Source organism: Chrysemys picta, chromosome 5, assembly GCF_011386835.1.
Source record: "Chrysemys picta bellii isolate R12L10 chromosome 5, ASM1138683v2, whole genome shotgun sequence".
Classification (NCBI taxonomy): domain Eukaryota; kingdom Metazoa; phylum Chordata; order Testudines; family Emydidae; genus Chrysemys; species Chrysemys picta.
In genome coordinates, this window is record NC_088795.1 from 28,543,904 (window position 1) to 28,559,519 (window position 15,616).

At 40.3% G+C, this 15,616-nt stretch overlaps 1 protein-coding gene across 1 annotated transcript in view; it reads left to right on the forward strand.

The window, feature by feature from the left end:
• Positions 1–15,616, forward strand: part of METAP1 (methionyl aminopeptidase 1) — a 37,589-nt gene that overhangs the window by 1,281 nt on the left and 20,692 nt on the right. The window contains exons 2-3 of the mRNA XM_005278483.5: positions 11,928–11,979; positions 15,068–15,180. Coding sequence (XP_005278540.1) covers positions 11,928–11,979; positions 15,068–15,180 — 165 coding nt within the window. The remainder of the gene's footprint in view (positions 1–11,927; positions 11,980–15,067; positions 15,181–15,616) is intronic.

Sequence of the window (15,616 nt, forward strand, 5' to 3'; positions counted from 1 at the left end):
TCACGTTCGTTGTGTCCTCTTTTAAAGTATGTGCTTAATACTTTAAAATGGAACCTGATAATCAAATTGCTTTTAAAATGTTCCTGTGCCTAGGGTAACACTGACTTATTGCTTTGAAAATATGGCTTTTCTGTTTTTCTGGGTACATTAATTAAACAAGCTCTTGGGGAAAAAATGTTATAGGCTCTGCAGATTTAAGGTAAAATAACTATAATTCAGGCATGGTTAATCATTAGAAAAATATAAAATAAATAGTAAAACAAACAGTTGAATCCTTGCCCATTGGCCTCAGTGAATAAATAGTATTATTTTGGTGCATAATTAACTGGTGCAATTAATTGTCAAAAGTATCATTGATAAGAGAAATAGGATTATGATACATTTATTTATAAGGCACATGAATCCTCCTGCTTCAGGGTATAAGCCAACTATTAACTGCTTGGGGTTGGGAAGAAACTTCCCAAATGGGTAGGTTATTCCATATTTATTCACTACCTGGAATGGTATTTCTGATTCTCTTGTTCCTAGGAGTGTTTTGTGTATAGAGGATTTGTGGGATTGGCTCCACCATCACTACCCATTGTAACCTGCTGCCCTATGCAAAACAGGCAATACAGATTCATCTTCAGTATGTACTGTATATAGATATTACTTGGTGAATATAGTGTGTTGTAAGTTAATAGCCAAATCAATAAAAGTCTGTGCAGAAATTCTAGCAGTATCTGTAGGTTTTTTTTTTCCTCTCTCAAGTCTGCAGAATGTAGAAAGGATTCTTATTTTCTACTTTTCTACCTGAATACCAAGTACTGTTGTAAGATACAAGGAAAGTTACTCAAAATTATAGTGCAGCAGCTTATTTTCTAAAGCTCAATCATGTGACACAGATAAGGAATGTGACCTAATGATAGAGCACTGGACTGGGACTTGGGAGATCTGGCTTCTGTTCTTGACTCTGCCCCTGAATGGCTGGATAACCCTTAGGCAAGTCACTTCACTGCTCCATGCCTCAGTTTCCCCATTGGTAAAATGTGGATAATAACACTCACCTCCTTTGAACAGTGCTTTGAGAGCTGTGGATGAAAAACAGTATAGAAAACCTAGATACTATTAAAAGCCATGAAACCTTGCAAGGAGCCACAGCAGCACAGGTACTGCACTACAGTTGTAGTTCTGTAATGTAGATGCTGCCTACAGCAACAAAAGGGATTTTCCTGTTGCTGTAGTTAATCTATCTCCCTGAGTGGATGTAGTTAGGTCAACAGAAGAGTTCTTCCATTGCACCAAGGGTTAGGTTGGCTTAAGTAAATCACTTGGGTGTGAAAAATTCACAGGCCTAAGGTTCCAGAGAAGAAAATAAATTCCTTAGGAAGATCCTGTATCCATTCATATTCAATACATATTTCCACACTCAAAAATTGTTCCTAATTAGTAGTTTGTTTGTTGTTGGCATACGCTGGAGAGGATATTCCGTGTGTCTTCATATAGAAATCCATGTACTGATTTATAGAACTACTCAATATGGAAAATGTCTAAAAATATAAGTAGTAATATATAATTCAATACAAACAGTTAAATTTATGCAATATTAAAGCTGAGTATTTAAATGCAGAGCAGTGAGGAAATTAAACATTTTATCTCTTTAGGGTTTTCTATAGCACCCATAGTCATAGTATTTAAGTGTACTTTCCAGGTAAATTATATCTGGATGGCGAGGTCCCTAGTGGTGTCATCTTCATTTCTCCTTTCCCTGGTAAAGGTCACTTTTCCTGTAAATGAAGCTTTTCTCCTCTCTTTCTCAGAGAGAGGAGGTTTTAGAAATTTGCCCTAAACATGGTTACTCTGAATTTGTCTGACCCTCTCTTGAATTTTGTTTCATGGTCTTAGGCCCTGTTAGTCTATCTAAAATTAATCTTCCCATTTCAATTGAATACGGTATTCCTCTTCGCTTCTTGTCCTAAACTGTTGGGTAATATCCATCTGTTTTGTTACCCAGCTACTCTGTTCTACCCCAAAAATTGCTTCATTTTAATGGTGGGTAAAGTCAAGGTACATTATCATTACTTTTTCAAAAGGTTATTGTGAGGGTTAACTTACAGTTATAAAGCATTTTGAGATCTTCGAATGAAAGATGCTAGAAAAGTACAAAGCATTTTTACTCTTCATTGTGTCTAAAAGAATGATTATCTTTATTTGTGATTAATCCTTTCCAGTAGCAAATTGAAACAGGTGTCTCAGATCCAAGATCAGGAGGTCGATACATGGAGCTGAAGCAGGATCTGTTTTTTCGGGTAGTAGTAGCAAAGGCCTCTTTAAGGCAGGGGTTCTCGCAACAAATTTTTTGGTGGCCACAGAGTGCAGCCATCAACTCTTGCTGGTGGCCGCTATGGCAATTTTTCCTAAAATACTTAATACTTTAGGAAAAAGTAATAAATAGGCACATGTGTGACCAAATCACAATAATATATTTATGTACGGTTGGGATTTTTTTTTGACTTAATAACGAACAGTTGTCTCTATTCCACTGCTCTACAGCCAAAATGCTTCTGAAATAAATGTAGTCAAACTTTACTAATTCTGGGTCACTGAGAACGAAAATGATGCTTAAAATTGTTGATTGGCTCTAGTTTTCAAGATATGCTATTGGGTCAGTATATACGACCCTTGACTTGGGAATGGCGGAGGATAAGTGAGTTATAAAGGGAAGGGATCTCAATTTAAACCAGAAATGACTAAAATACATCTTTGACTGGATCTATGAATAAATCTATGACTGGGTTTGGACAGTACTTGCTTTTTAGGCAAAATATGAATGATGCAATCTGAAGCTGGTATTGTGTCATACATGATATGAATTGCATCATGTTATTCCTAGAAGTCATGGATGATGCAATCATAACGAAGCTTACATCACTCTGCTGAACAAATTGCCCTATATCAGCTCTAGAAATCATACAGTGTCGTGCTCTCTTATTTGTCAGTGTTTGATTTTGCAAAGGGACACATTTCTGTTTAGCCAAAGTGAGCAGAGATGCCTCGTACTTGTGTGAACAGTGCAGATAACTTCTGCTATGTTTGTGCTGAAGTGACTTCTGCATCACAAAAGCGCAGTATAACCACTATGGTTAAGAAAGCGTATCACCTTTATTTTGGCTGCAAAATTGGAGATCAGGACAAGAGGTGGGCCCCACACATATGCTGCAACACTTGTGCAACAAATCTTCGCCAGTGGTTGAACAGGAAAAGGAAATCTATGCCTTTTGCAGTGCCAATGATTTGGAGAGAGCCAACAGATCATACCAGCAATTGTTACTTCTGCATGGTGCCTCCAGTTGGGAAAGGCGTGTCAAAGAAGAAAAAGTGGACTGTGCATTTTATACGCCCAGTACCCCATGGAGAAGGACTGCCGGTTCCTGATGCACCAGTATCATTCTCACTTGAGGAAGAGGATGAAACTTCTGGTCCTGAACCATCAATGTCACAGGACCCACGTTTTCTCCCATCCTCCTCCTCTGAACCACACCTCATAACACAAGGTGAACTGAATGACCTTGTCAGGGATTTGGAACTACCCAAGAGTAAGGCGGAGCTGTTGGGCTCCAGACTACAGCAGTGGAATCTCCTGGCAGGTGATGTTAGGGTTTCCATGTTCCGTGACCGTCAAAAGGATCTTGTCCCTTTCTTCTTCATGGAAGGTGATCTTGTCGCCTGCAACAACATCGATGGTGTGATGGCAGCCCTCAACATCGTTCACGATCCAGATGAGTGGAGACTGGTCATTGATTCATCGAAGACTAGTCTTAAATCTGTTTTACTGCATAATGGCAATGTTTTGCCATCAATTCCAGTTGTCATGCAGTCCATATGAAGGAAACCTATGACAACATGAAACAACTTTTGAGGTGCATAAACTACCACCAACATCAGTGGCAGCTTTGTGGCTATTTGAAGGTTGTTGCTCTCTTGCTTGGTCTGCAGACTGGATACACAAAGTACTGCTGTTTTCTCTGCGAATGGGATAGTCGTGCAAGAGATTCCCACTACATCAAGAAAGATTGGCCACTCAGACATTCATTGGAGCCAGGGAGGAAAAGTGTTCAGCATCCACCACTTATTGAATCAAGGAAGATTTTGTTATCACCCTTACACATCAAGCTGGGTCTGATGAAGAACTTTGTCAAGGCCATTGACAAAACACAAGCAGCTTTCAAGTACCTCCGTGGAAAATTTCCAAGGTTAAGTGAAGCTAAGATAAAGGAAGGTGTCTTTGTTGGTCCTCAGATTCGTGAACTTCGAGATGATGCATTTGACCATGCACTGTGTGGCAAGGAAAAGACGGCACGGAAAGCCTTCCAGTTAGTGGCAATAAATTTTCTCGGAAACAAGAAGGCAGACAACTACAGGTTGTTGGTGGAAAACCTCCTCAAGGCATACAAAAGCCTTGGTTGCAACATGTCACTAAAGATACATTTTTTGCACTCTCATCTAGATTTTTTTCCAACGAACTGCGGAGCAGTGAGCAACGAGCACGGCGAGCGATTTCACCAGGATGTTGCAACAATGGAGAAACGCTATCAGGGCAAATGGAGCCCATCAATGCTTGGAGACTATTGCTGGACAGTGACAAGAGATGCTCCATTTAACGAATACAAGAGACAAGTCAAGAAGCGCCGAGTAGACACTGAATAGGACTAAACTATGTACATAATAGTTTTTTGCCTTTGGTTTCATAATAAATTTTATTTATATAACCCTTTTGCTGATTTTTAAAGTGTTCCATAAACAGGACAGGTGAAATATTATCATGTAAAGCAACCATAAACACATGAAAAGACCTAGGTTTACAATTTATGATTAAAACTCTACTATCTACACAATATACATAGACATAAAATGTAAAAACTTAAATATCTTAGAAACAGTAGCCAGTCGTTTTAATTGTCATCTTTGAATTCAGCACATCAAAATACATAATAAATAGCACATTTTATCTCTGAAGCAGACGACTTCTCAAAAATTGTAGACCAGTGTTCTTTACTGGGCCTAACCAGAATAGAAACACAAGGTTGCATGTTCTTGTCTTTATTGTTGTTTCTTTTGCTTTCTTGGTTGCCTATTTTTTTTTAGACTTGCTAGGTAGAAAGTCTGCTTCTGTGAAAACTGATATTTGTGTGTTTGTTAATAAATATCGCTTTTCACAGCACCAGACTTGTTAGCTAGCTGGGGGGGGCGGGGGCAGTGAAAAGTGATATTTACAAACATACAAATATTACTTTTCACAGCAGACTTACTCAGCTGGGAGACAAATTAAGCCTTGGATGGGGATGTAGGTAGCGAGGCAGCGAGAGCCAGGGGTGATGGGGTGGATGGGTGAGGGGCAGGGGGTGGCAGCAGGGGCCAGGGATGATGGGGTGGTGAGCCTGAAGCCCAGCAGCCAGGGGATGGAGCCCCTGGCTGCGCAGCCAGAGCCTGAAGCCACACGGTTGAAGCCTATGGCCGGAGCCAGCTGCTGCGTGGCCTGAGCCTGCTGCCCGCCATCGCAGGGTTGAAGCCAGAAGCCTGAGCCCCACAACCTCCAGGAAGTTGGGGGACTCACAGCGGCTGTCTGTTCCTGTGGTGTTTGTGGCTCCAGAGAGGGGCAGGGCCCAATCCCTCATTGCGGCCCCAGAGGAGGGGCCGCTGCTTTGCTACCCGCCCCTGTCACCGTCCAGGAAGCTGTGGCCGCAAGAAAAAACCCGGGTGGCTAGCCATGATGGCCATATTTGAGAAACACAGCTTTAAGGTATGTGAATAATAGGTGCACAAAGAGTACTGTTCACATATTCCATAGACTTCTTATTCCCGTGGAGATCTTCCTTCTAAGTAATGGTCAGGCTCAGCACAACTTAGATTTAAAAACCATATGAAATTCAGTTACTACATATTCAGCTAAGTTCCCTGTGATTTTCCTAATTTATTTATCACATTTTATTTCAAAACCAAAAGTTTTCAAACTTTTAAAAGCTCACACTCCTCATGAATTGTCTAGGGAGGTTGTTGAATTCTCATCACTGGAGGCTTTTAAGAACAGGTTAGACAAAAATCTACCAGGGATGGTCTAGGTATACTTGATCCTGCTTCAGGATGGGGTCAGACTGGATGACCTCTTGAAGTCCCTTTCAGCCCTACATTTCTATAATTCTGTGACCGTATGAGGACTATGTATTTAAGAGTATGAAATTTTAAGGCTAAACTGTTTTATGTTTTTTTAAAAAAGTTCATTCTCACATTTGTACATTTAAAAAAAGTTTGTTTCATAGTCAATAATTTAAAAGCTGTCTTAAATGCCCTCAACCCTCCCCAGTTTTGCAGTGAGTCCCATAGGCAATTTTTGAATATTGTGAGCAGCTTAAAATGGAATGTGCAGCTTAAATGTTGGACTATTGTACTGGTATAGTATAGTATAACACATAACTCCACAGTAGGAATAAATGGATAATACATTTCGGGGCTAGTTCCTTGACTTGTGCAACAGGGAGGTTGCACAAGTCACCTCAAGCAGAGTTGGGAATAGAACCTAAGACTCTTGTATGGCAGATCCAAGTCTTCGCTACTAGCCGCAATGCCTTTCAGATTGAATTGATGTGCTAAATATATGTACTTAGATTATTTAGCGATAGCCACTACACAACACTTACACGTGCCTCTCCGAGGCTGGGTTAGATCCTAGGATTCCTGATCTGCAATATTTAAGTAGTTGCAGGGTGGATCTGATTTAAATCAAATTGATTTAAATCATTAGTCGTCACTAGTCGATTTAATCCTGGATTTCTACATAAAAGTGCATTCTTGTTGGTTGTTATAACCTTAATACATATTCTTCACAACTCAGAGATAGATGTAGGTTTCATTTTTAGAAGGTTCACACTATACATTTTTTAAGTGATTTATTTTGAAAACTTTTCAGATTAGTTTTACAGCTATATCAGAGAATGTCTGGTTATTTCATCTACCAAAAGTAATTGAAGCAGATATTTTTGAAGTCATTGGGAGGTGAACGGTCTCCAATTCAACAGGTTAATCATTAATATTTGGAGGATTTTCTTGCCATGCTATATTAGGAGGAGAACATCACCAGATATACGTTTAAATTGTTTTATTTAACTAAAACAACATCATTATATATTCTGGACTTCTTTTTTCCAATGGCAAATATATAATATTTTAACAAAACAAGCATACGAATATTTGAATTTAGTTAAACATTCAAGTTTTTTAAAATCAGGCTTGTTTTTTGTTAAAATTGTTTAACTAAAATAGTTAAATGAAATATTTTGTAAAAAAAAAAAAATTAAATCAACTATGTCAGCCAGGTCAACATGAGAAACTTAAAATATTGGCTTCTGCAGCTAACTCAGTTGTCTTCACCTTCATTTTCCCATTTGTTCATAATCTGGAAAGGGAAAACAAGCTTTCCTGCTTTTTCAGGTCCCAAACAATTTCTCAATTTGGAATGAATTAGTCCAAAGGAAGAAGATATTATTTCTACATAGGCAGAAGAAGCTACTGCTGTTAAAAGTGAGATTATCACTTCAACTGTCTCTGAATCCAAGTGCTTAAGTGACTTCCACCAATTCACTGATGTGACTTTCTTTTAAACATCATCAGCAAACATATATTTCTTGAATGGTTTACCTTTAGCTCTGAAGTTTATTATAGTTGGCATTCTGGAGGGATGATTGCTGGATGTCCATGTCATAGCCATCTCCTCTTCTTCAGCAGTTAAGATTTGACCCTGGTACCGAGTAGTGAGAATATTTGCAAGAAAATGAGCTGGAGATAGTGCTTGTCCCATTCTCTTTTTTTAATGCTTTTAATTTAACTCTGTCAATGCAGTGAGAGGCAAAAAGGCATCCTTTAAAAAGTAGATGTTAAATCCTAGTGAGGAAAATAGAAAGGAGCATAAACTCTGGCAAGTGAAGTGTTAAAATATAATTAGGACGGCCAAAAAAGAATTTGAAGCACAGTTAGCCAAAGATTCAAAAAGTAATAGCAAAAACAATTTTAAGTATATCAGAAGCAGGAAGCCTGGCCACTGGACGATCGAGATGCTAAAGGAGCACTCAAGGACGATAAGGCCATTGCGGAGAAACTAAATGAATTCTTTGCATTGAGCTTCACGGCTGAGGATGTGAGGGAAATTCCCAAACCTGAGCCATTCTTTTTAGGTGACAAATCTGAGGAACTGTCCCAGATTGAGGTATCATTAGAGGAGGTTTTGGAACAAATTGATAAACTAAACAGTAATAAGTCACCAGGACCAGATGGTATTCACCCAAGAGTTCTGAAGGAACTCAAAATGTGAAATTGCAGAACTACTAATTGTAGTTTCAGAGTAACAGCCGTGTTAGTCTGTATCCGCAAAAAGAAGAACAGGAGTACTTGTGGCACCTTAGAGACTAACAAGTCTCTAAGGTGCCACAAGTACTCCTGTTCTTCTTTTAATTGTAGTTTGTAACCTATCATTTAAATCAGCTTCTGTACCAAATGGCTGAAGGATAGCTAATATGATGCCAATTTTTAAAAAGGGCTCCAGAGGTAATCCCAGCAATTACAGGCCAGTAAGCCTGACTTCAATACTGGGCAAACTGGTTGAAACTATAGTAAAGAACAGAATTGTCAGATTCATAGATGAACATAATTTGTTGGGGGAAGAGTCAACATGGTTTTTGTAAAGGGAAATCATGTTTCACCAATCTACTAGAATTCTTGGAGGGCGTCAACAAGCATGTGGACAATGGGGATCCAGTGGATATAGTGTATTTAGATTTTCAGAAAGCCTTTGACAAGGCCCCTCACCAAATGCTCTTAAGCAAAGTAAGATGTCATGGGATAAGAGGGAAGGTCCTCTCATGGATTGGTAACTGGTTAAAAGATAGGAAACAAAGTGTAGGAATAAATGGTTCATTTTCAGAATGGAGAGAGGTAAATAGTGGTGTCCCCCAGGGGTCTGTACTGGGCCCGGTCCTATTTAACATATTCATAAATGATCTGGAAAAAAGGGTAAACAGCGAGGTGGCAAAATTTGCATCTGATGCAAATCTACACAAGATAGTCTCAAGCAGGCTGTGAAGAGCTACAAAAAGATCTCACAAAACCGGGTGACTGGGCAACAAAATGGCAGATGAAATTAAATGTTGATAAATGTGACACCAATTTTTGGAAAACATAATCCCAACTATACATATAAAATGATGGGGTCTAAATTAGCTGTTACTACACAAGAAAGAGATCTTGGAGTCATTGTGGATAGTTCTCTGAAAACATCCACTCAGTGTGCTGCAGCAGTCAAAAAGTGAACAGAATGTTGGGAATCATTAAGAAAGGCATAGCTAATAACACAGAATGTATCATCTCGCCTCTATATAAATCCATGGTAAACCCACATCTTGAATACTTGGTGCAGATGTAGTCGCCCCATCTCAAAAAAGATATATTGGAATTAGAAAAGGTTCAGAAAAGGGCAACAAAAATGATTAGGGGTATGGACCAGCTTCCATGTGAGGAGAGATTAATAAGATGGGGACTTTTCAGCATGGAAAAGAGATGAGTAATGAGGGGATATGATAGAGGTCTATAAAATCATGACTGGTGTAGAGAAAGTAAATAAGGAAGTGTTATTTACTCCTTCTCAAGACACAAGAACTAGGGGTCGCTAAATGAAATTAATAGGCAGCAGGTTTAAAACAAATAAAAGGAAATATTTCTTCACACAATGCACAGTCATCCTGTGGAACTCCTTGCCAGAGGCTGTTGTGAAGGCCAAGACTATACAGGGGAGTCGCATCTTATGCGGGGGTTAGGTTCTGAAGTCAGCGCGTAAGGCGAAAATCGCGTATAATCAAACGCTCATTGAGTGGAATGGCGGGTGGAATTGCCCGCACTACAAGTACAGTATTTAAATTATTTTTCTCTTTTTTTGTTTGTTTTTTGCCGAGCGCGTATAGTTAAAATTGCGTAAGTTAAATGTGCCTATGATGTGATTCCACTGTAACAGGGTTCAGAAAAGAACTAGATAAGTTGATGGAGAATAGGTCCATCAATGGCTGTTAGCCAGTATGGGCAGGGATGGTGTCCCTAGCCTCTGTTTGCCAGAAGCTGGGAATGAGTGACAGGGAATGGATCACTTTATTACCTGTTCTTGTCATTCCAGCTGGGGCATCTGGCATTGGCCTCTATCGGAAGACTTGATACTGGGCTAGATGGACCTTTGGTGTGACCAGTATGGCTGTTTTTATATTCTTATAATTAGTATATATAATTAGCTGACCTAAGCCCCAGTGTAGATAGCAGTAGGTGGATGGAAAAATTCTTTCATCAGCCTAATTACTGCCTTTTGGAGAGGTGGATTTACTACAGCGATGGAAGGGGTTCTTGCATCACTGTAGTAAGTGTCTACATTACAGTGCTAAAATGGCACAGCTGCAGCATTTCTAGTGTAGCCTTAATCCCCTCCTATGACTTGCATTCTTTTTGATTGAATTCAAGTCTCAGACTGCAAGAAATGATTTTGTAAATATTTAAAAGGAGGTGTGGGTGTTTCTTATAAAGATTGTGAGAAGAAGTATGGTCCAGTATTTAGGATGCTGGTGACCAGTTTTAAATCTCTGCTCCACCACATCCTACCTGTGTGACCCTGGGCACATCACTTAGTATCCCCATGCCTCAGTTCCTCGTGCGTAAAGTTGAGATACTAGTGCTTCTTTACCTCACAGGTTTGTTGTGAGGATAAATCTACAAAAGATGGAGGTTCTCAAGTGCCATGGTAATGGGGACCATTCAAGTATAATAGCTAGAAGTATTCTGAATGACTGCTGCAGCAAGAGCTAACCTGACATTTGCTGTGTGAAGAGCAGGAGAGTGAATATGTTGTAGAATTGTCTGTTTTACAGCTTTTCTTACATACTCTGTTTACTGATTATACGTAACATAATATTTAACCATCATTTGTAGTACACGTGTGCCAGAAAATGCTGTTGGCAGCAAAGCAATGCGCCAGTGCGTACCTATATCAACATTTCAATCAGCAGGTGTTGAGCTGGCTCCCTAAGGTAGAAGCCAATTGGATTGATTGACAGAAACGGTCTCTGAAAGGGAAATAATCTCACAGGTTTAATATTGATTGTATTTGGTTACTCTTTTGGATTCAAGTTAAGTTGAACACATTGCTCCTAGTGAGCATCAGTTTGAGCTCATGTCTAGGTACAGAATGACTGTAATAGTTTGTAGTGTTTTGAAGCCAAAATAAATGTGTGAATTTGAAAGGGACAACATTGAATTAAAATTACAGTTGTTTTTCTGCTGCTGTTTCAAGTTACATCTGAGATAACAATAGCCAAGAGTTGAGGACAGTTTTCCCCTTAGTTTTTCAGTTTATTTTGTATGTAGTAATTTGCACTGTTTCCTCTACAAGGCAGTTTTCCCCTTTATGCGGCGCTCTCATACAGCAATTGAGGAGAGAAATACATTTGAAAAAAATAGGTTCATATGACTGTAAAACACAAAAATTGTCAGGACGAGTCATGGAAAATGATTCTTTTCACCTCTGACCCTTGTGATTCTATGAACTGCGCGATACGACATCATCCTTGTTGCAGCTATAGTGCTTGGTTACACAGAAAAGTAATAGTGGGACAATATCCAGGAGATGAGAGGAAATCAAGTTGCTGTAATGGAATGGTTGCAGCTGTTTGGCTCGGTTCCCTCCCTTTTGCATTATAAACCTGTTGAATACAGTATTTTCCAGTCTTAACACTGGCAGTTAAAGCATTTTTCTTGAGTGTTGCTAATGTAGGTAATAGAATCCTTGTTTAATATAGTTTGTCATCCGTTTTGTGGAGGTCACGTTCTATTCCAGACAATGGTGATTTTTATATTATTTTCACTTTCAGGAATGTTTTAAGGGAAGCTGGGCCACTCACAAGTTACTACACAAGAAAGCAAGTAAGTAAGCTTCTTATCCAGTCTTTATTCAGTTTTGAATTTGTATATGAAGATCAACTATTCATGCTATTGCAAGTGTTTGTTTATTTCAGTCTAGTTTAAAAATGCAAAATAAGGGCTATATTCTGTCCTAAGTTATACAGTGTACTCTGCATCTACACTAATGTGCATCCATGCGTAAGCATCCTTGTGGATTTTTCTGAGATACCTGGCAGCGTGCACTGCACATCGGAGATTCAGCTTAGGCTCTAAGCTATTACTATAGATCTAGGTAAAACTAAAGGGTTTTGGCATATAAATCTCTTTATTTCTATTCATGCCACACCCATGTATGACTGAAATATTGCTGAGAGCTAAACTGTGAACAGAGAAAGGAGAACAAGTTATAGCAGTGAGACATTGCCAGACTTTTTGCATTTTGTGTTTTTAATGCCTGGTTATTCTAAAATTGAAACGTTCCAGACGGCCAATCAGAGTACATTTGTGCTGGACATTTAGTGCTTATGTATGTAGACAAGCTCTGTAACATCTTTTTACATCAGCACTACCAGTGGTGGAAGCTGTTGTGAAACCAGATTACAATTTTTAGTAGGTGGCACAGTAGTAGGAACGCATGCACTCGGCCTACACTACAGGTTCCGCTATCGGTAGCACTGGTGCAGGAAAAGGCTGGCAAAGTTTCCCTATTGTAAACTCATTTATATGTTCCACAACTGTAGAGTTGTTTGTGTGTATGCAGTTCCTTGAACTCTGATTGTGGGTGTCTAATTTACATGCCTGTGTGGTTATCTCTCAATAACAATACTTCATATATTCAAATCATTATACTTTGGCTGTTATAATCCATTTGCGCTGACTGGATGCATTACTCATAAAAGTCCGACATTTAGAAGAATGTGGAGAAGAAAAATACCCAACAACAAAGAAATAGATGAAAGGGGAATCAGCATTAAAAATAAGTCAGAGGGATAGAAGCCAAACTCTTGACATCTTTCCTCCCAACCCCCACCTTACCTACCTTAAGCTTGGTAAGACTCTTGTTCCCAGAATAAAATGTCATGTGTGTTTTTTATTGTTTGGGAACAGCACAGAAAAACACTAATTTTTTCTAGTTTAGACTCTCCCCAGGCAACTCTTGCCACTGTAGCATTCAGTACTGGGTCACTTTGCACCATTGCAATGGCAGTACAGACAAGAAATGCAAGTATTTTAGATGCAGTGGTGCAATTAATTCTCCCAGAGCAATCCCACAGTGCTCCTGCCCACTTGTCAGTGACAGTTTTGACGGCTCAGTGTAAAGCTACTCACTTTACAGTAGCATAAAGACCTGAGAGCACCTGAGCAGTTCTCCACTGGTCCTCTTCCAGTTCCCCTTCCCCCGATGCCACTAACTACTGAGTTCCAACGGATAATTCAAATCTAAATACCACTTTATTAAAGCTTTTCAGAAAATGCAAACCTGAAAACTGTTTTTTTAAATTGTCCCATGCGGGATTCACTTAAAGAACAAAAATCCTTGTGTTTATCAGCCATCATTTAGGTAGATGCTCAAACACTAGACATGCAGACTCTGATGAACTTACATCATTGGTGTCAAGTACCAGGGGGTAGCCGTGTTAATCTGTATCCACAAAAACAACAAGTAGTCCAGTGGCACTCATTGGGATTGCCATGGCAGTCTGTTCTCATACTCCTGAGATCTCAAAATGGGAAAGCAGAAACAAGTAATCACATTGCTAGTTAAAGATGATGCAGCAAGGCTACTCCCTTACCCCTGCGTAAATTCTCTTATCTCTCTATGGTACTCTAGTACTCCAGTCATCTCCTCCAACACTCTTGGAAGACTGATACACAACTATCTTGCATTAGCTTGAGGTTACGCATGAAGGAGGAAACTTACTGCACTACTTTGAAGGGCATGGAGGGATGGGTGGCCTCTTGCCAGTCCCTTCTCTTTCTGAAGGAAGGAAACTTTTAAATCAGCTACAAAACAAAACAAGAATCTCGTAACCCAGCGTTTCTGAAACTGAGATCTGCAGACCCCTGGGGGTCCGCGAGGGTACTCCAGGGAGTCCGCGAGTCATGTCCAGGGCTGCTGGCCCTGCTGATCAACTCCTCCCCCTCCATCCCAGGCCCTCTTGCACGCTGCAGAACAGCTGTTCAGTGGCGTGCAGGAGGGCCTGGGAGGAAGGGGGAGGAGCAGGGACCAGGCGTGCTTTGGGGAGGGGGCGGAAAGAGGTGGGGAAGAGGGGGGTGGGAGTGGGGCAGGGCTGTAGCCATGAGTGGGCCTAGGTGGGCCATGGCCAACCCACTTAGCATCCAGGCCCACCCCCTAGTCCTGGCTGTGCTCTGGCCCATGTGCTTGTCCCGCTCTGCCTGCCCGGTGCTCCTTCCAGGGCCAGGTGGAGTGGGGCAAGCCCCTGCGCTCCCACCCCGCTCCTTGGCAGGAAGGCCAGGCAGGTAGACCAGGTTGGGGCACGAGAGTGTCCATTTTTCCGGGGCCCCGGGTTGGCCTAGTAGCTAATTCGCCACTAGGAGGAGGGTGAATGAGCGGGTGGCCGGTGGCAGTAGAGGAGGTAATAAAAAAATGGTAGGCCCGCTGCCTGGGGGAACCAGGCCCAACATGGGGTGGTACGACCTGGAAGGGAGCCGGGAGCCATACGCGCTGGAGAGCAGCATTTCCTCCCAGAGCTGGGTGAGTGCCCGGGGCCCTGGGGAGCCTCTGGCCAGAAGGTCCATCCATGGCCCCCCACAAGCCTGGCTGCAGGGGTGTGGGAAGGCCGCCTTTCACTTGCTTGGTGTCTCCAATATCGTTGTCCTATAAATCCTTGCATTTTCCTTAGAGTAAAAACAGACAAGACCTACATTTCTAATGGAAAAAAACAAACGGGGAAAATAAACTTGAAAACAAACAAATACACTTTCAGACTTTCTTTGTGAATATTGTAAAGAAGCAAAAAAAAAAAAAGGGGTGCAAATCAAGATTTATTTTTCTTTTCAGGTCACCTTTCATACTCTCCCTATTTTTGGAATAGGTGGTTAATTTGTCCCAATATCCTGAAATTTAGTTTTATTTTTTATTTTGCAGAAGATGAAAAAGCTAAACGTGAAGTTTCATCTTGGACTGTGGAAGGTGACATTAACACAGATCCCTGGGCTGGTTATCGATACTCTGGTAAACTCAGGCCACATTATCCCCTAGTAAGTGGCTACGTTATCTATTAAAAGTGGCAGAAATAATATCTGATTTTTTTTTTTCAGATGCTTTCAGCAATGAAGTGTGAGAAGTGAAAGTCCTTGGTAATTGAGTCATTCAGAGAAAATGGTTTTGTGTGTGTGATATATTTTTTAAGACTACTTAGTATGACCTTTCCATTCATGGATGTCTAGTATGGGACATTTTATGGTGAAAAACAGGAAGGAGTAAATCATAAGGAATGCATAAGTTAAAATAATATTAGAGGCTGGAAATTAGTCCCACTGCAGGAGAGTAAGGGGAGGAAGGAGAAAAATTAAAAAATTCTCAAATAAACAAAACTTAAGTTTGCTGGAAATTTGTGAAACTATATTGGGGTAGATTTTCAAACTTATTCATCTAAATCCCATTGAAACTTATGGATTTATGATGTATCCGAGC